We start from the raw sequence: 22,017 nt of genomic DNA, 5'->3' as shown, positions 1-22,017 counted from the left end.
AATTGTTTTTTTACATAACTTAACTGAAATGATAATAATTATCAAATGATTCTTATTACAAATATTCTTAATGTTGAATTTTTAAAATACCATCATGTATTAATGCATCTTTAAAATTGAGTTTTATGTTATAATGCGAAATTCTGCTATACTTTTTCATCTATATATATAGGTATTATGTTTATAATATAACATATATATTCATAATAATATTTTATAAAATCATTTACAAAATAATTTTATAATTTTTTTTCTTTTTTATGTTTTTTCATAAAGGTGTATATTTGCACATGAAGACTTTCATTTTTTTTCTTAATAGGATATGGAATATTTTTTTCTTCATTTAAACTAAAACCTTAAAAATAATACATAAGTTTTGAATTTTAAAATATTATAAAAATGATACTTAAATAAACATTTTAAACTCAAAGTTTTTACATTTATAAAGCGAAATTTTTTTTTTTTTTTTTTTTTTAATATGAATAGTTTATGAATATTAAGGTTAATTTTTTAATAAAATATGTAGTACTTTATTAAAAAGAATTTTAATTCCAAAAGTTTTGTAATTAACATATATCAAAAAGTATAATTATTTTTTTACAGTTCATATAATATTCTCTTTTTTAAATATTTTGATATAAATTATGGGCATATTTAAGAGATGGAACATCAGGATGCTTTACTTCAGTAAATGTTACACATTCGGGTTTAATTGAATTGCCTTTGAATTTTAAAAATGCTCCTTTGTTTTTCATAATATCACAATAATTAGGGGCACTGAAAACTGTATATAACATTCCATTTTGCTCAATTGAATATCCTTCGTCTCTTACCTCATGAGATCGAATAATAAGACTTAAATTATTTTTTTTTAAAAAATTTTCAGTAATATCAGTACCAAAAGAAAACCCTATTCCTCTTTTAGATGGTTTAAATCCTTTCTCTTCATTTGGATCTGACCAAAGTAAATCTGTCATTACTCCTTCATCTAAAGGTTCTGTATTTCTATCAATTTTTTGAATATCTTCCAGAGTTGTATCTGTTTTACTTGGTATTCCACCATGACATATAAAAATCGTTTTGTTTAATACATATGCCAATGGTAGAAATTTAAATGAATCAGAAAATAATGCATGTAATTTATCATCATATTTTTCTTGTAATTCTCCTAAAAATCCATATAATTTATTCATATTATCTGTTTCATGATTTCCTCTAGTTAAATGAACATTATTTGGAAATATTAGTTTCGCCAAATATAAAAAGATAATTACCTCTACAGAAAAGCTTCCTCTATCTACAAAATCTCCATTAAATAAATAAGAGTTCTTCTCTGATGGATAACCATTTATATTCATGATATTTAATAAATCATAAAATTGCCCATGTATATCTCCACATATAGTTAAAGTTTCATCTGGTTGTAAATTTAAATAAACTAAAGTTGGTAGTTCTTTTAGGAGTTTAATTACATCTAAAACTATTGCACATACACATTTTTTATTTAATTTTTGATTTGGTACACTTATATAGTCCACTACCTTTTTCAGAAAATCTATATTTAAATTATTTCTGTCATATATAGGAGCATCATTATTTTCTATTTTAAGAGAATCTAATACTAATGTCTGATAGTATGGCATTTTTTGTTCTAATTCTATGGCTTTCTGAAAATGTTGTTCAAATAAAAGCTTTTTACATTGCTTTAATTTTATTTCTGAATTTTTATCCTTAGTTAATTTTAGTACCTTTTGAAAACATTCTGAAGCACTTTTTAAATCAGATAGTAATAAATAAGAGCACCCTTTTCTATAATAAGCTTTTGCATAAAAAGGATTAAGTTTTATTGCTTCATCAATATCTTGAATGGATAAACCATAACTTTCTAATTTCATGTGGCAAAAAGATCTATTTGTGTAATAAATGTAAAGATCAGTTTCTTTTATACTTATAAAATCATTTTTTTTAGAAACAACACTTTTGGTGTAAAATTCTTTAAGTATATCTTTATCTGATTCATCTACATTTATTTCATTCTGTAAATTATCAATACTTATTTGTTTTAATAGTTCTACATGAGTATCATCAAAAAATTTTTTTATTAAATTAATGGCTTCTGTATAATATTTTAAAGAAACAATATAGTTATTTTCCTTAAAATACTTATTTCCTATATTTTTTAAAGCATCACAAATTTTTAGCAATTCAATACTAATATTTTTTTTTGATGTATCATCTTCTTTATTCTCCTTTTCTTCATTTTTATCTTTTGTTCCATCTCCTATATCAATATCTTTCATATCTTTTTTTAAATTATCAGAAGAATTATTATCGCTTATTAATGATTCAGGTGATTTATAATTTTCACTTTCAATGTTTTTATCATTATTAATTTTTACTTTTTCTTCACTTTTTTCATTTAACATGTTTTCGTTATTTATTATGTTTTCTTTATTTATGTATTTTTTATCTTCTACTTTGTTGTTTTCGTTTGTATATGTATCTTTATTATTTATTAAATCTTTATTCTCTTCTAATGTGAATGTAATTTCTTTATCTTCACTAATATTTTTTTTTAAACTATTTTTATTATCACTCATATTATGTTCTTCAATTTTTATATTATTATTTATTTTCTCTGTCAAATATGCCATTTCAAAAATTACAAAAATTTCGTATTTATATAAATTATTTAAATTATGATGTTTAAAACTGATATTTTTGTCTTTTATATTTATGAGAGTTTATATATTTTTACATTTTTTTGTAATATTTTCTTTCTGTTAATTATTAAAATTTCTAATATATATATATATATATTAATATATATATATATATATTTATTTTTTAAGGAGAATAAAAATTTCTTTAATTTTTATTCAAGCTTTGTCAAATATACTTGTATATATTTATTAATTTTTTCTTAAATTGAACAGAAAATAAAAGGAAAAAATAGATATATAAAAAAATATTACATAAATATGAAATTCATTATTTTGTGCACAATTTGTATGTTGACAATTTTTTTTTTCCTTTTTATATTCTTCTCCAGTTTAGTTTTATCACAAAAAGTTTAAATTTCTACAATGCGCAAAAAAAAAAAAAAATTCCTAAATCGAGACAAAATATATTTAAAATGTTATTTTTAGTTTAATATTACGTTAAATTATATAAAAAAAAATTAAAAAAAAATTCTAAATATTTTAAGCAAGAGATATAAGAATTAAGCCCAAAAAACATAAAAATAAAAAGATATTAGAAGTATTACCAAAAATCTCAAAAAAAAAAAAAAAAAAAGAAAAGAAAAGAAATCATGTTATTAAAATTACATTTAAATATTATAAATTATATTTTAGTATATGTAATTTAAGTTTTTTATTTTATAATTTTTTTTTTAATTCATTACTTTTTTTTTTATATGAAAAAACTATATTATTAAAATTTTTTTGATTATTGTTTTAAATATGTATAAACAAAAAAAGAAAAAATCCTTGCAAAAAGAAACAAAACATTAAAAAGTAAAATAATTTATTATTAATATAAATATTTTTTTTTTTTATATATATTTAACTGTAAAGAAGGTTTATATATATATAAAATAATGTAAAATGATAGTAATTATTAATAATACTTTTTTTTTTTTTTTATTTTATGAAAAAATTATAGAATAAAAAATACAACATTCATAATTTTTTTTAAATTAAATTGGTAATTATTAATAAAAGTTGTTACAAGTTAAAAAATTATACTATATAAGAGGTTATGAAGTATCATAAGATTTATGGCTATTTTTTCAAGATTATTTATATCATATAGTAATATGTTCACATACTATTTAACTTAAAATTACTTATAATAAATAAAAAAAAAAAAGCCTTGGTACAATTAAAATTTTATTATTTAACTTATATTATTACACTTCAATTTTTAAAAAAAATTAAAACAAATATAAAAAAAAATTTTATGTAGGGTTATTTAAACGAATAATTTTTATTCATTTATGTTAGTCTTAGTATATTTTATGTTATTTATTAATTAAAAAATATTTTATAGTTATTCAACTATTGTCATAGTGTCATTTACTTTTTTTTTTCTCCAAAGAAATAATTATCATATTAAAAAGTTTAATTATATATAAAAAAAAAAAAAATTGTAAAATTCAATTATTATTAATTCATTTCTAATGTTACATTTTATATACAACTGTTTATGCACACTGGTATGCATGTAAAAATGCTTATTCCTCTTTTATTTTTTCCCTTTTTTTTGAAATATAAGAATGAAATTATGAGAAATGTCAATAATCTTATGTATTATTTTATTTTATTCTAAAAAGAAATAATAAAATTTTATAAACAAATATCTTACTTATGAAATAAGAATAGACTAAAAGATGACGAATCTTAATGAATCTTTTACAATTATAAAAAATTTTATACACTATTTTAAGTAATTTTTTATTTTTTCTATATAAAAGGAATATAGATAGAACTATTAATATAAACATCTCTCTTTTGCTTTTTAAGAACCAAATTTTTTACTTCCTAAAATACATTCATGTATTATAAAAAATAGATAATATAAAACATTTTATCACATATTCAAATTTTATATATAAAATTAGAATAAAAATTACAGAAATATATTTTTTTTTATGATTAAAATATATTTTTTGTGAAAGAAATTTGATGAAATTAATGGCACAAAAAGAATGATTGTAACATAAAGAACATTGCAAAAATAATTCTTTATTGTTAATTATAAACTATTAGTAAAATTAAAATCAAATTTCAATGAACTTTTTTATAAAATGTGATATTTTTCTAATGATAAAATATATTTTTAAATTTAACTACTTTTAAAATGTCTTGAGGAATTAGGCAATAATTTACTTTTACTAAAATTATATTTAAGAGGATAACAAATTCTTGTTAATTTTTAAAACTTTAGGTTTAAATTTTTTTTTATTATATTCATATAGTTATTATGTTGAAATATCTAGTAAATATTTTTTTTAATAAAAAAAATGTTTTTATTTTTATTCTTTATTATTATATTAATTTTAATATAACATCACCAATATATGTATTTGAGCCATCTTAGCATAGTTGGTAATGCGTTTGATTCGTAATCAAAAGATCGTGGGTTCGAATCCCACAGGTGGCTACTTTAAATATTTGATAACTTGAATATACAACGAGAATTTAATTATATTTAAATTGATTATTTAAGAGATTGTATGTTATGAACATTTATTAAGTTGATTTAATACGTTAATTAAAAATGTATAGGGTCTCTAAATACAACATAAGAGTAATATATTATAATTCTAAATGCAATATTTTATTATATAAAATAAATTGATATACATAATTAGAATATACATGACCCATACATTTATGTTAAATATAAGAGTTAAAAGAAATGTAAAGAATTTTTGTAGAATTTTTAAGCTGAAAATTTTTATGAAGAATATACCTGATATAGTGGGAAAATTTAATAAGAAAATTATATATTATTTATTTTAGAATTAAAAAAAATATTTCTTCATATTTGAGGAAGCTAAATATTATTTCCTAAAATTTTTGTTTTTGTTTTTATTAAAATAATATTAATAAATTTCTTATGAATTATATTACTAAATTATGACTTAAATAAGAGATTTTAATTAAATCAAATGAATCCTTTCAGAGATAGATAAAAGTAGAATGAAAAATAAAAAGTTATTTTAAAAATATTTATTTGATATTTATATTTTTTTTTTTTTTTTTTTTTTCATAGATAAAATTTTTGAACAAAAAATTAGCTTACAAAAAAATTTTTTTTTAAACATTATTTCAAGTGTTATGATGGCATAATATGAAATAAAAAATAAGTCTCATGAAAACTATATCTATAAAAATTATAGAAATAATTAAATGGAAGAATAAAAATTTTGTTAAATAAAAATAACATTATTATAATTTTTTCTTCTAAATAAAAATGTTATTTTAACTATTTTAACATAAATATATATATATAATTATGTAAAAGTTTAAGTTATTACATAAAAAGTTTAGAGAATTTTTATATATGTTTATATTAATTTAGATTTATTAAACATATTTAAGTAACTTTTTATTAATGTAGGTGTAAATATAAGAAAAAAAAATTACAAAATAATTTTACAAAATACTGAAAATATACCTTAGAAATAAAATAAAAAATTATGATATTAATTTGTAAAATAAATAGAAAAATATAATTGTAATCTTAATATATTAAAAAATGTTTATCAAGTAAGTTTTATGAATAAATTACATATTGAACTTAGTACTAAAATAGAATTAAAAAATTATCTACACAAAAATATTTAAAATAAATGAAAATTATTTTTAATTATATCATTTTAAAAGACAAAAGAGAAAAGAAATTTTGAAATTTTTATTTTGCAATATTTTTATTCTAACAAAAAAAACAGGGTGTAAATATTTTTTTTTAACTAGTATATATACAAAAGCTGATGTAATTTTTAAAAATGATCATCTGAGTTTTAATATAAATCCTAAATTTAAAGAGGAAAAAATCACTGAAAATATATTTTTTGATTAAATATAACATGAATTATTATAAAAAATAAATATATATATATAAATAAATAAAACAATTATGTAGAATTATTTTTAAAAAAAATATTGAAAAAATTAAGTTTGTTTTAAATAAATTTGTTTGATGTTTTCTTTTTCCTTTTTTTTTTATTTATATTAAAAAAATATATAACAGCCATAACACAAATGAACAAATGAACAAATGAACAAATGAACAAATGAACAAATGACCATTTAAAATTAAATATTAAATATTTTATAAAAAAAAAAAAAAAAAAAAAAATAGAATAAATAATAATATTTTTGTTTATTCCTATTTTATGTTTACATATATTCTATATATTGAGAACTTTTTCTAAATTTAAAAGTTGTAAAAACAAATTAAAAATAGTTTTAAGGTGTTTTATATATAATATAAATAATAAATATTACAGTATGCTTAAGTGATTTTTTAATTGAATAAGAACATATAATACTTTATTTGAATATATATATAAAATTTGTAATATAAAAATGTGTTTATGTATCTATATACATTTTTGTGCTATTCACATGAGTCATTATTTTGATATTGTCTAATTTTTTTTTTAATATTTTATATTTCTCATTATATGACTAAACAAATATCAATTTATTCACAATATATTAATATGTATCTTATTTAGGATGAATTTTTTCTATTGATATAGTTAGACAAAAAATGAACATAATAATTTGATATTTTTTTAAAGCAAAAATTACAATATAGAATAGTGTTAAGATTTTTTTTTTTTTTTTTTTTTTTTTTTTAATATGATAATAATGAGTTCATTTTGATAAAATTAAACACCATAGTAAGTATAAAGAATATTGAAAAAAACCAAAATATTTAGTGTATTAGTGTATTATTAAATTTAAGTTAAAGTTTATAATAAACTAATAATAAAAAAAAATTATAATGATTATAAATTAAAAAATAAATATCAGTGTAAAATCAAATTATTTTTATAAACATGTTTATTACTTGATATCATTTTTAAAGAATGAAAACTGTAATATTGATAGGGTTTACATTATTTATAATAATATATTTTGTCTTTTTTTTTTTTTTTTTTTTTTCTATACAAATCAACATAATTTAAATATTTGGTAAAATATAAAATTTACTTATTTACATTAAAAGAATTTAAGAATACTAGTATATATATTAACAGTTGCTGATTAGTATATATATTAAAAGTTGCTAATTTACTGTATGAATGTGATTTTTTCTATTTTTATCCTCATATTCATTATTACAATTAAACTCATCAAAATCCTTATTCAATGACTTAATATAAAAAAAAAAAAAAAAATAAAAATAACAAAGTTATATTCATGATATATAATATTTTTAATAATTTAATATGTGATTTTTATAAAAAGGAATTTATTAATTTTTTATTTCAAATGAAGTATATTATTTTTCAATATCTCTAACAAAGTTATTTTTTTGAATTTTCTTTGTCCCTTTTAAAAAGAAAAATTTGTGGTTGTTTCAAAAATATTTCATTTTTTCTTTATTTTAAATATGCTTTTATTTAAAGAAATTCAGAATATATATTTACAACAAATAACAAGAAATATAACATCAAGTAAAAAAGTTGAAACATTTGTAATGTTCATTTTTTGTATTTTTTGTTTTATTTTTTTATAGAATTTATGAAATGTGAATAACATTATATATATATTTATATAACTTTTTCTCAAAAATTAAAATTTTTATGAAGTTTCAAGTTTCGTTTTCCTTTATTTTAATGTTATTTTTGTATTCTTAATTTTTTTTTTCTCCATGTTTTTTGCAAAATTTTCAAAAAATTTATATTTTTTATTGGTAACTTTTTTTTAGTTCCCTATAAAAAAAAAAAAAAAAAAAGATGTAAAATTAATTAAAAACTAATATTATTATGTAAAAATGATTTCCAATAATAATATTATATATATATCAAGTGAAGATGAAAATGATAAAAGTATATTATCAAATAAAATGAGCATAAATATAGACAAGAGTTTTTTTTTATTAAATAATATATATAAAGAGAAAAATGTAGATGAAGATAAAATTGATGTAAATATTTTAACTGAAAATAAATATAAGAATGATAATAAAAATGAATATGGAAATGAATATGAAAATGAATATGAAAATGAAAGAAAAGATGAAAATATAAAGGAAAATAATAGTAAAAAGGAAGATGAAAGTAATATGGAAAATAAAAATGAAAAAGAAAATAAAAATAAAAACAATGATGTTATTTATATAGATAATGAAAATGAATATGTAAATGAAAACAAATATGATGATATTATATGTATAGATGATGAGAAAGATAAAAGAAATGATGTTATATCAATTGATGACAATAGTGAATATAATGAAACTTTTTCATTTAATAATAAAAGATTAATTTCTGAGAATAAAAACAATTATAGTAATTGTGTATTTGGTAGAAGTTTAACAACCTATTCAGAAAGTTATTTATCTTCGTATTTCTTAAATAATGAAAAAGATTCTAATATAACTGTTGAAATAAAAAATAAAAATGTAGAAACATATAATAATAAAAAAAACATAATCAGACATATAAATAGTAATATAGATAAAATAAATTTGTGTTTACAAGATGAATTATTGAAAAATGGTTTAAATTACCATTTAATTAAAAATAAACATAATTTAAATTATGAAACAAAGAATACCAGTTTGTATAAGCGTTCATACATTAATAAAAATAAAAACTTAAAAAAGTTAAGAAATATAACAAGTATATATGATAAAAGAAACGAAAAGGAACATATACAATTATTTAACACTGTAAAAGAAAATACTGAAAATAAATATAGTACTACTGAAATATCATGTGAAAAAAATTATCTGAAAAAAGTGAAGAATAAATCCAATAAAATATCGAAAGAAATTGACCTTAATTTTTTGAGAAAAGAGGATTCACGAAAAGAAGCAAAATATAGTAGTTTAAATAATAACAAAAAGGAATTACTTAAAGGTGATGAACAAGAAAGGAGCAGCAATAACACATCTAAAGAAAATGTAACTGGAAGAAAGAATAAAAAAAAAGAAAGGAAATCCAAAAAAAATATAAAAAAAGATATGCGGAAAGAAAAAAAGATAATACATTATAATAGATGGATATTTAAGGAACAATTTAGAGAAGAAAAAATTTCAGTAAGTAAAAATTTTAAAAAAATGAGGCATCTTAATAAAGGAGTGTATATAAGTTTTATGAGTAAGAAAGGTAATTTAATAGAAATTTTATTTAAAAATAAATTTGTCGAAATGTCTTTTATTGATGAAAAAGAAAAAAATTCAGTAAATAAATATTATTTAGATTTTGAAGTCTTAAGTTTAAATAATAAAAATTTCCTTGATGAAAAACAATTAAGAGAATTTTTATCAAATCGTAAAGAAATAGATTCAGATAAGTTAATTAGTCATAGTGTTTTTTCTCAGAGTTTATCTAGTGCAGTTATAGTAGATTTTGAAAATATAAGAATAGGATTTAAAAATAGATATGGGAGAAATATGGAAATAAATGATTTTTTTGAAATAATCAACAACATAATATATTTATTAAATTTCAGATGTAATGTTGTTCACATACATGCAACTCAATGTGAAGAGTTTCTCCGATGTAAATATACAAAAGAAGACTATACTTATTACAAAGATTTCTTTTTGAAATTAGAAAAAATAAAAGAAGAAGCTGAAAAATGCGATTTGGAGTTAAAAATATATTATTATATTACCAAATCACATTATATTTCTTCTAATTCTGTTAAACAATTAGGAACCGACATAGAAATAGGTTTAGATATACAAGAAATGGGATATAAAAATTATGTTGATTGTGTCATTTTATTATCAAGTGATTCAGATTTTTTTCATATTTCTTATAAATCTCTGAATTGTCAATTTATTCATTGCTCAGATAGAAAAAAAATTTTTTTTGATGTAGATGACAAGTTATCTCCTCTTAATTTTATTGTGAAATTCGGAAAACCTATAATTATATGTTGTTTTAAAAATGATTTAACAAAAAGTAAATTTATAAGAAATGGAAAAATAAAAACATTTTCTTTTAATTATTTATCTCTTATTTATAAAGCGTTATGCTCTAAATGTGAACGATATGAAATGATGAAATTGTATGAAAATATTGAAAATAAAAAACATATACTAATAGAAAAAATTAATAATATCAAAAGAAGAGAAAATAACGAAGTAAAAGAATCTATTGACATTTTGTTATTAGATGATTTTATTTCATATGTAAATCCATTATTTTTAAATGGAAACAAATTTAATTATTCTTATTTTTTGAGTAATCAATATTGTAGTTGTGCATATTCATTCAAAGAAATTGAAAAAAAAATTAATATACCCTTAAGTTAATGTTTCTATTTTTTAAGGTTATTAGTTATTTTATTTGAAATGTTAAATAAAATTTTTTATTGTAATACTGCAATTCTTGTAATTTAAAATTACATTGTTGTAATTTAAATTTACATTGTTGTAATTTAAAATTACATTGTTGTAATTTTTTCTTTTTTTTTAAATTTTTTGGCTACATTTGCTTTATAAATATATTTTAATTAAAAACAATTTATGAATTTTAAAAATAAATTAAATTATAATAATTTCAATAAAGCAAATAATCATATATGCTTTAAATGAATAAAAAATACAAATAATTGTATTTGCCTTCTCTCATAAAATTCTTAATATTCTCCATTAAAAAAATTAATTTATTTTTCCTTTAAAAAATGTTCCACATAATTAAATATTAATTTATAATTATAGTAATTGAAAATTTCCTGAGGTCTAAAAAGTAAAACTTTTTGATAAATTACAAAAACATGAATAAGTTCAACCTACTTTAATTTTCTTTTCATTTTTATATACACACAATTTTGTGAATTATATTCAAAAAAAAAAAAAAAAAAATTTCAAATACAAAAATCTTAAAAGGAATTAAAAATTATAAAAATATGAAGTATATAAAATAACTAATGTTCACATTTTTTTTTAAAAATTCTTAGAAGAAAAAAAAAAAAAAAAAAAAGCTTAAACTGTTTAAACTAAAAAATTTTATGGTTATTAGAAAAAAAAAAAGTAATACTAAGCAAAATTTTCCTTATTTTTTAAGTTTCTGATAAATTCTTATTTTATAAATATATAAATTAGTTTTTTCTATTAAGCTTATTTTTAAAAATACCGTATTCTATATATTTATATATATATATATATATAAATAAGTTCAATTAATATTTATTTGTGTAAAGAAATTTTTCTAAATCTCTATATAAAGGAGAATCAGCTCCGTAAGTCTTTATGATATTTTTTTTTGCTTTATGAATTAAACTTAGACCTTCTGATTTCAAATCAAGAAACAAAGCTAATTTTCCTGTTAAAAAAATATAATATCCATATATTGGAGAAAATTTTCCATATGAAACTTCTATTGATTTCAAGTATTGATTTGCAATATTATATGCTAATTTAAATTCTTGTAGTTGTATAGATATATATAAAATTTTAGCTCTCATTTTTTGCAAAGAATATCTAGCATGATGATAAAAATTAGTTAAATAATCAATTTTTGACTTTATTTTATTTAAAGATTGTAAAACACTTTTATTATCATAAGAATATTTTTCGTTAAACAATGTTTCTAAATATATAGTTTCTTTAACTGTCTCCTTTTCTTTATCTAAAAGACTTTTTATTATATTATCATGTACTTCAGCTTTACATAGCATACATTTCCATACGTTTTCATTAGTTTTTTTTAAAATTGGATATGTTTTAAAATCATTTTTATTAACATAACACTGCTTATGTTCTAATTCAGATATTAACACTACTTCCATATAACTCAAAAATTTTTTACAATTTTCCGAATTTGTACAAATAAATTCAGTATTAAAAATATTATGACATTCAGAAGGAATATTTATTTTACATAATTTACATGAACACGTAAAAAAATATTGCTCTAAACATATTGACAATCTTGTATTTCTATCGAATGCTATATCAATATAGCTTATGGTTAATTCTTCTCCTGGATATATATCCATTAATGTTCTTATATAAAGTTTTTGATTTTTAAATATAGTAACACAATTATTTAAACAAGAATGATTAAAATAAGGTACTGGTTTTTTATAAAAAGCTAAACCAGCTGGTTCTAGCTCGTTATCAATTATTTGTAAAGTGTTTTTAGATATTTTTACAAATTTTTCAATTATATTTTTAAGAATACTTTCATTATCTTCAAAATTTTGAAATATTTTTTTTTTTTTACTCATAAGTGCTACTGCTACAATATAAGCAGGATATTTAAATTTCTCATATTTTTCTTTTGTCAATTCTGTAATACTACCACAATAATCGTAAAAATTAAAATGATTTAAATAACAATTAATCACTAATCTCATTGTTATAGATGGACAGTATCTATCAAAAATATTTGATTTAAAAATATCACATTCCTCTCTGTGTGACTTCCATGCTCGTTCTAAGCATATTTCACTACAATATACAACATATTTACAATTGGGGCAATATATACATTTATTAAATTTTTCAAAACAGTAAAAGCATATATTTATTATTTTATAATTATTTTTTTTATTATCTGCATCTATAATTCGTGGAGTCATATATTTAACACATAATGGTATAAATATTTCAGGGTGAGATTCTACAATACAATAACCTGCTCTAATTTGATTTACAGCAATTACGCACTTTCCTCTATCTTCTTTATATTCTATTTTATACATTTCATTAAAAAAGAAAATAAAATAAAAATTTTCATGTTTTAATTTTATTTTATAATATTTTAAAAGATAAAGAAATATATTGTAATTTTATTAAAAATATTAATTTTTTAAAAAATTATATACAAAAAATATAAAGAAAAATCTTATTAAAATTAAAAATAAGGACTCTCAAAAATAATAAGAAAATATTCCTTTAGAACACAAAAATAAAAAAGTTCCTAAGTATATATAGGAAAAAACCGTTTTTAAAATAAAAAAAAATTGTTCTTAAAAAAAAAGAAAATTTTCATGTAAAAAAAAAAAAAAAAAAAAGAAATGCACTTAAAGTTTAAAGGCTAAAGTTCTAAGTGTAAAAAAATTTCTTTAAAAAACAAAAAAAAAAAAAAAAAAAAAAAAATTAATATTTTTAAAAACTGTGGAATAATAAAAATAAACTTCAGGTGTTTATAGGACTTTAATTTTTGTTATAAATTAAAAAAAGTTCTATATATTTAATATGGTTTTTATTTATGTATTGCTATTAGGAAATAGAATTATGAAAAAAAATTAGTTTTGTTCTTTTTTTTTAACTTTATTTTTTTGTTATTATTTTTTTTTTTTTATTTAAAGTTTAATTTTTGTATTTTGTTTCTTATTTTTATTTTAAAAATATTTAATCTTTATACTATAAAACATACAAGAAAAAGAAAAATAAAAGTTATATGGTTAGAAAATCTTAAATATACTTTCTATTAATTTTATTAAAAATATTCTTCAATTTTTTTTTGAAGGTTGATATAATTATGAAAAGACTACTACGTAAAATATATTGTAACCTTATTACTTATTAAAATGACATATATATATAACATTTTAAATAAAAAAAATTATGAATGTAATGTAATTAAAAAAAAATTACGAAAAAAACTTTAAATACATTTAAGGGTTTTTTTCAAAAAAAAAAAAAAAGAAAAGGAGAAATTAAAGAGACAAAAACGCTAAATATAGGAGAAACAAAAAAAGTTGACATTATGAAAAAAAAGGCAATGTTAAAGGATTAATTGATATTTTTCATTTTAGAGTTATACGCGAAATTTTTTTTTACTATACATTAATAAAGAAAATATATATTTTATATTTTTATAAGGAAAAAAGGATTTTTTCACTAACTAAAAAATATAAGGGGTAGGGTTATTATGCATATATAAATATATTATACTTAACTTATTTATATTAGGATATTTCAAATCTTTAATATTCAATAAAGAGGAAAAAAAAAAAAAAAAAAATGACTATTACATTTTTTAAAGTATGTTTTTTATAAAAAAAAAGAATAGAATACATTTGAATACACCTTTCAAAGGAATTATATATACATATTTATTTAGTAAAAAATGTGATAAAATTGAAAAAAAGAAGTTCTTTACAACATTTGAACAAGATTCAAGTAAAATAAACAATAATTTAGAAGGAGATTTAAAAAAATTTTTAGAACAAGAAAAAATAAAATTAGAAACTTTTAAAAAATTAGTTCTAAAAATAACACTAAAAAGTAATGATGCTTCTATTGAAAATTTATTATTAATGTTAGTATTATTTAATAAAAACTTTTTTTATTTTCAAGATCATTTTCCTTGTAATTATTATGATAAAATTTGTTTAAACCTTTTAAATAACATAAAGTTGAAAATACACTACTTATATACATGTAAAATGTTAATTCATACAATGAATATTTTAATTAATTTAAAATTAATTGATAATTTTATATTAGATTCATATATGAATAAATGCTCTTCTTTTATAAAAACTGATGAATACAAAATAAATGATCTTGTGTGTTTCCTTTCAATTTTTAGCAAAATAAATATTCTTAAAAACGATTTAAAATTTAAAAATTTGAAACGCTTAAATTGGCCTTTAATAAAAGTTATTTGCGATAAGTTAACGTATAATTTTGAAGAGCTATTTATTTTACATAAAGATAATTCTTATTCTTTTAATTTAAAGAAAAGAAATTGTGAAGAGATTAAAATACTTTCAAATAATATAAGGAATAAAGATAAACTAAATAAAAAAATAAGTAATTATTATAATGAAACTACAATGAAGAATAGATTAAAAGATGTATGCATATATGAAAAAAATGGTAGTAATGTAGACAAAAATAAAAAAATTGTAAAAAATGAAATAGTCACAAATATAAAAAAAAGCGAAAGAAATGATAATATAAATAATCCTATTTTGTATAATAATAAAATTGATAATGTAACATCTATTAGTGATGAAAAGATTTTTCTTTTAGAAATATTACTTAGTATTAGTAAAAGCTTACGAGATTTAAAATATATTCACTTAAGTTTATTAAATGAGGTTGTATATCATTTAAAAAATGCATTTCTTCAAACAAATGAAAATTCCGCTTATATCGATCATAATTTAGTAAATAAAATTTTTTTTATAATGCAATGCTATTTATTTTTGCAGTTAGACCATCATATGTTCTATAAAAGTATATTAAATACGTTCAAAAATTATTTGCAATTTTCAACTAATTTAATAGTTTTTTTTTACTTATTAGCAAAAAATAAATTATTTCCTTCTAAAACTATTGAAATATTTGATTCCATATTTTTAAAAAATATGAATGATCAATTATATGATTCAAATAGCTTAATTATTCTTTTAGAATCATATGGATTACATAAATATAGAAAAAATAATGTAATTACGTCTTTATTATTTCATTTATTTTCACAAAATAATTGTCTTTTAAGAAAAGATAAAATTGCTCATATCTCTAATAAAGAACAAGAAGTTTATATTTCAGAAGACAAATCTAATAATTATAATAATACAAGTAATTCAAAAAACACAGAGAATATTGAAAAGCATTTAATAGAGCAAACAAATAAGATTAAATCTGAAAATCATGGTTATTCATCATCAGATAGCATCATTAGTAAAAAGAATGAAATAGATATTAATGAAAAATTAAACGATTTAAATAAAATGATATATGAATCAAATAAAGAAGTAAAAAATTATTATTTTAATGCTTCTATTAATGTAAGTGATAAAATAAAAATATTATATTGTTTGTTTAAATTAGATATATATGAAGAAAATTTAATTAAGGATATAAATTATATTATAAATGAAAATGTAATACATCAAATAAGTTATAAATTGCTAATAAAATTATTATTAAGTTTATGTTATTTTTCCTTCGAAAATGTAGATATATATAATTTAATAATTAAAAATTTAATAAAATATGATATAATTTTAGATAATATTTATTTAACTCAATTAAAAATATGTGAATTATCATTGAGAACCCAACATGTTCCAAATGTATATAATAATTTAAATGTTGAATGCATAGAATATATAAATTACATTAAAAATAAGGACAAAAGTATAGAATATCACATTAAATCAGATTTACAAAAAAGTGTAAAGAATATTCTTTTAACTTTTAATTTAAATACACTAGAAGAAGTACCCATAGGTCCTTATGTTGTTGATTTTGTTGAAGAAGATGAAACCACTTATAATATGCCAAAAAATTATCTCATTAACAAAAAAAAAGAATTATCAAAAATTGAAAATTCATCAAATATTTCAAATATGTCTGATACAAGAGACACTATAAGCATAAATAATGTGGACTCAGATTACACAGGAAAAAATTACATCTTAAATAAAGAAATTAATAACTTCAACAGTGAAGGAAAAAATTGTAAAAATAAAAAAAAAATAATAATAGAAGTTAATGGAGAAAATCACTTTTATAAAAATACCAAATGTTATACTTCATTATCAAAGCTAAAACACAAACTCCTAAGTGATTTAGGTTATGTAGTTATTAATATACCTTACTTTGATTGGGGATTATTAAAAACGGATTTAGATAAAAAAGCATATATAAAAAAATTAATATCTGAAAATTCTAACGTCAAACTAAGAAGTATATTACCTCTTAATCAAAAAAATGACACCTTGAAAACAAGTGAATTATCAAAAATTAATGAAAGCATCCAGCAGTGTAAAAAAAAAAAAGAATTTTTAAGTAATATTGAAAATTTAAGAAAAAAAAATAAATTAAAATTTTTAAAAAAAAAAAGTAAAAATATATAGCTTTCTAATGAACTTCAAAAATTTTCTTATCCTTTTAATGTATATCTAATATTTATTATGTGTTTTTTATTAATAAATATAAGTATGAAATTGTATTGTTCATACGATTATTAAAAAGTTACATAACCAAAAAAATTTTCATAAAAAAAATTCTGTATATCTATCTATCTATTTATATATATATCATTAAAAAAAATTATATTTATTTTTGAAATAATAAAAAATTAAAAAAATATTATGTATATAATAAAATTTCATCATATTTTAATGATACAAATTAATCATAAAAAAATTATATATATAGAGAGAGAATAAAAAATAGAAAAAAAAAAAAAAAAAAAAAAGTTAGAAAAATATAAATATAGGTTTATTCGTTACTGAAAAAAATGCATAAATATAATTCTGAAATGCATTTTTACAGTTTAGTTTGTATAAAAAGTATGCACAAACTTTAAAAATCCTTTATAATTTTAAATAATTTATAATATATATTTTTTTTTTTTTTTTTGGTATATATAATGGTTACTATTTAAAAACAAACTTGAATACATATATACAACGATTTAAATGCATACGTATATTATTAAAAAATGTAAATGTAATACAATTTCACTTTATTTGATATGGTTTGATATTTTTTTTTTTTTTTTTTTATATTTATAGTAATCATGAAAACTTTTTGTTCATATATTTCAAAATAAAAAACAGTTTTATATTTTCTTTTTTAAAGATTATACATATCTAAAAAAAAGAATTTTATATTAATCGAATATAAATATAAATTTTAAAAATAATATTCTCATTCTTAGAATCATTTTATTGTATTTAATTTCCCATTTTTTTCATTCAACAATACATATGGTTTAAAAGAATATAAAATATGATAAATAAGTTGATAAATTAATAAAAATATTTAAAAGTTGTCAATATCTTCCTGAAAGTCTACATCATCCTCTGATATTTTATCTTTACTTTGATAATTCTTGAATGTATTATATCCATACGTATTTTTATTGGATACATTTTCCATTATTGGACCTGCATAATTCGGATGAATTCTTAAAATAATATTAGTAGGTTCTTGCTCATCGGTTTCTGATAATAGTTTCATATCTTGGTTTACTAATCTGTTAATAATTTTTTTTAATTTATAAATCCATTCATCTACTTGCTCACTAGATTCTGCTTTAGCATAAGTTTGCAAATATAGTTCTATTAATTGATCTTGTGTAATACTCTCATTGTTATTATTAAATTCGTATTCTTTAATAATTTCAAAGATTATAGCCGATATACATTGATATTCACTTGCTTTGATTGTTGTTATTTTTCTAGTTTGTTCAGATTTATCATTATCTTGATCTTGTTTATTTGATTTATTATGAATCAATGAATTATTAGATTTGTCATATTCTTCATCTAAATTGATTTCCTTTTCATTTGATATTTTTTTCATAGAAGCCTTAAAAATAGAACATGCAATTTCAACATGTTTGACATCAACAAAATGAGAAAATTTTAATTTAGCAACAGCTTCACTAAGTCTAATAAGGGATTCCAATTGACGAACAGTCATTCTCATAGATCTCTGAGCTCCTGGGGAATATTCAATATTTCTGAAAGAAACATAATAATGTATTAATTTATATTTTGCTTCATCTGTTAATAATGGTTTGACTCTTTTGCTAAGTTCTAAATATATTTCTAATTTTACAGAATCTAATTTTCCTGCATGAGTTTTAAGATGTTTTTCTGCTTCTTCCCCACAATGCATTGATACTAAATGATTAGCGATACTAGTATCTTTATCAATATCAACAGTGTCAAGCATTGTGTAAAATAAATCAAAACGTGATAATAAAGGAGCAGGGATATTAACATTTTGAGCAAATGTTTTTAAAGAGTCATATCTTCCATATTTGGGGTTACAAGCAGCAAGAACAGAGGCTCTAGCATTAAGAGTAGCTTGTATACCAGCTTTTGTAATAGAAATAGTTTGTTGTTCCATAGCTTCATGAATAGCTACTCTATCTTTTTCATCCATTTTATCAAATTCATCTATGCAACAAATACCCTGATCAGCATACATCAAGGCTCCTGCTTCTAAAACTGTATCCCCTTGATCCGGATCTCGATGAACTGCTGCAGTTAAACCGGCAGCAGTTGACCCTTTTCCTGAAGTAAAAATGGCTCTTGGAGCAAAACTCTCGACATATTTTAAAATTTCACTTTTAGCTGTACCTGGGTCACCTACAATACACATGTTGATATCTCCTCTTAATTTGCAATTAGATGTAATTTTTTGAACACCTCCTGTCATCATTAATAATGCTCCTTTTTTTATTTCGAGGTTTCCCCATATCTTCGGAGCAATGCATTCTGCTAATATATCTATTGTATTGGGATGCATAGCAATCTCTCTTAACCATTTCAAATCATCACAATTAAGAATTTCTTCACAATTAATATCTACTTGAGTTTGTTCATCAAAAGAATTTTCTTTCTTAGAATTGTTTAATTTTTCTATTTGACATGCATATATACATAATTTGTGGTTCAAATCTTGAACTCCTACACCTTTTATTCCTGTTAATCCCTGAGACACCAGAGAATTTTCATTTTTTCTTAACATTTGTCTAGCTACACTTCGAGGTATATCTCCTGGTTTCATTAAAGTTGGAATATCAGGGACTACAATTAAGCATCCTGTTACTATAATTCGATCTCCTGCATGAACAGTATCTACAATATCGTTTCTTAATATTACGTCCATGTTTCTAGGCATAGAACCTGGTGGACTTTCTTGTGCAATTTCTTGTAATCTTATTTTTTGCCAATCTACAAAATATGATTGTTCTAAAACCAAAGACCAGTCAGACATATTACTACAGCTAGCTGAAGGACATTTACTTGGTTGCGTATATCTAAATTGCTGCTTAACACCATTGATTATATTTCCACATTCATTACATTTAAAAGCTGCTAATGTTAGTTCAGGTCTAACATCAGAAGTCCTTGTTACTTGTCCTCGAACACTTATCATTTCCCCTAGCATTTCACATCTCAAACTTCTTAAAGAATGTATAGGATTTTTTTTATTATAAAATCTAAGGCATACTTTTCCAACTTCTTTTGTTTTTATAGGATTGATATTTTCCGCTAAATTTTGTACTTTTTGCTCAAATATATCTAATATTCTTAAAAAATGCCTTTTTATATACATATATAATTGGCTTCCTATATCAAAACGATTTTTGTCAGTTGGTTCCCACATCAGTACATGTTTCATATCCACTACTAAAACTTTATTTCTCGAATAGGAATTTTGAAGAATTGAAAATAATAATAATACATAATGAGCATCTTTTGCTATTTCTAAACTACTTGGAAAATCAAAATTTAAATTATCCTTCCATACATTATCATCATCATCTTCTTCACTTTTTTTTTCAGAAAATGTTTTTAAAAATTTTTCAAAAACTTTAGCCATATTTTCATCTTGAACATATGATGGCTCATCTTCTTCTTCTTCTTCTTCATCTTCTTCTTCATCTTCCACTTCCTCTTCTACTACACTATTCTTATTTATATGTGAATTTTCATCTAATTTTCTTTTTTTTTTTTGATTACTAGAAGCTTCACTATTTCCAAAGGCACTATGAGCATCTAAACCAGATAATTCACTTTCGTTAAATAAAACAGACATTTTCTTTAAATACGTTTAAATACATAGGTAACTTTTGAGTATTCTAAAAAATGTATGCAGATGTAATACTTAATGGATAATGTTTTAAAAAAAAATAATTTTTTTTTTCAATTAATAATTTTTTTAAAATTTTATTTCAAGAAAGAGAAAAGTATTAAATAAAAATATATTCAAATTATTTTTTTTTTTTTTTAAATATATTTATATAGTTAATAAATTATTATGCATAATATTTTTGAGGAATTTCTTAGATAAAATAGGAATAAGAAACTTTGTAAATTATTATTATATATATTATGAAGAATAATGTAATATATTATCACTTTTTTAAATTATCATATTTAAAAAAAAAAAAATACTTTGATATATTAAATTATTTATGTTTTTTATATCAATATTTTTTATAATATTTTTTACACTTTTTATAATATTTCATGTATTTTTTGCAATATTTTTCACATTTTTTACTGTGTTTTTTACATTTTTTATAGCATTTTTCACATGTTTCTTAATTTTTTTGCACTCATTCATTTGTATTTTTAATTATCTACTCATTTTTTGTATGATTAATTTCATTCTTTTTATTTCATCTTTCAAGTAATAAAGCATATTAAAAAAGAATATATATTTTTAATTTAGCACATAATTCATTATTTCTTGAATACATATATATGTAATATAGGTAAAGAATATAATTAATTTTTCTTTTCTTTTTTTTTTTTTTTTTATTCTTTTATGATTAAAGAATAACAGAAAAAAAAAAAAAAAAAAAAAAAA

The 22,017-nt window shown here is 19.0% G+C and overlaps 5 protein-coding genes and 1 non-coding gene across 6 annotated transcripts; 3 read left to right on the top strand and 3 right to left on the bottom strand.

Moving 5' to 3' along the window:
- Nucleotides 1-623: 623 nt before the first annotated feature.
- Nucleotides 624-2,654, bottom strand: PGAL8A_00161900 (serine/threonine protein phosphatase, putative; the record flags this gene model as incomplete). Its single annotated transcript, XM_028675173.1, has 1 exon — nucleotides 624-2,654. One exon carries the CDS (start codon nucleotides 2,652-2,654, stop codon nucleotides 624-626), a length of 2,031 nt encoding a protein of 676 aa, XP_028526731.1.
- A 2,439-nt stretch (nucleotides 2,655-5,093) lies between these two features.
- Nucleotides 5,094-5,166, top strand: PGAL8A_00161800. Its single transcript has one exon. It is a non-coding gene; the product is annotated as a tRNA-Thr (tRNA).
- Nucleotides 5,167-8,520: 3,354 nt separating this feature from the next.
- On the top strand, nucleotides 8,521-11,016 carry PGAL8A_00161700 (hypothetical protein; the record flags this gene model as incomplete). The annotated part of the gene is made up of 1 exon (XM_028675172.1): nucleotides 8,521-11,016. The coding sequence occupies one exon, from the start codon at nucleotides 8,521-8,523 to the stop codon at nucleotides 11,014-11,016; it is 2,496 nt and encodes an 831-aa protein (XP_028526730.1).
- Nucleotides 11,017-11,885: 869 nt separating this feature from the next.
- On the bottom strand, nucleotides 11,886-13,412 carry SET6 (histone-lysine N-methyltransferase, putative; the record flags this gene model as incomplete). Its single annotated transcript, XM_028675171.1, has 1 exon — nucleotides 11,886-13,412. The coding sequence occupies one exon, from the start codon at nucleotides 13,410-13,412 to the stop codon at nucleotides 11,886-11,888; it is 1,527 nt and encodes a 508-aa protein (XP_028526729.1).
- Nucleotides 13,413-14,702: 1,290 nt separating this feature from the next.
- Nucleotides 14,703-17,534, top strand: PGAL8A_00161500 (RAP protein, putative; the record flags this gene model as incomplete). Its single annotated transcript, XM_028675170.1, has 1 exon — nucleotides 14,703-17,534. One exon carries the CDS (start codon nucleotides 14,703-14,705, stop codon nucleotides 17,532-17,534), a length of 2,832 nt encoding a protein of 943 aa, XP_028526728.1.
- Nucleotides 17,535-18,447: 913 nt separating this feature from the next.
- PGAL8A_00161400 (replication licensing factor minchromosome, putative) lies at nucleotides 18,448-21,240 on the bottom strand (the record flags this gene model as incomplete). The annotated part of the gene is made up of 1 exon (XM_028675169.1): nucleotides 18,448-21,240. One exon carries the CDS (start codon nucleotides 21,238-21,240, stop codon nucleotides 18,448-18,450), a length of 2,793 nt encoding a protein of 930 aa, XP_028526727.1.
- Nucleotides 21,241-22,017: the final 777 nt, after the last annotated feature.

This window comes from Plasmodium gallinaceum, assembly GCF_900005855.1.
Source record: "Plasmodium gallinaceum strain 8A genome assembly, contig: PGAL8A_v1_65, whole genome shotgun sequence".
Lineage (NCBI taxonomy): Eukaryota > Apicomplexa > Aconoidasida > Haemosporida > Plasmodiidae > Plasmodium > Plasmodium gallinaceum.
This window is presented reverse-complemented; position numbering and strand designations above follow the sequence as displayed.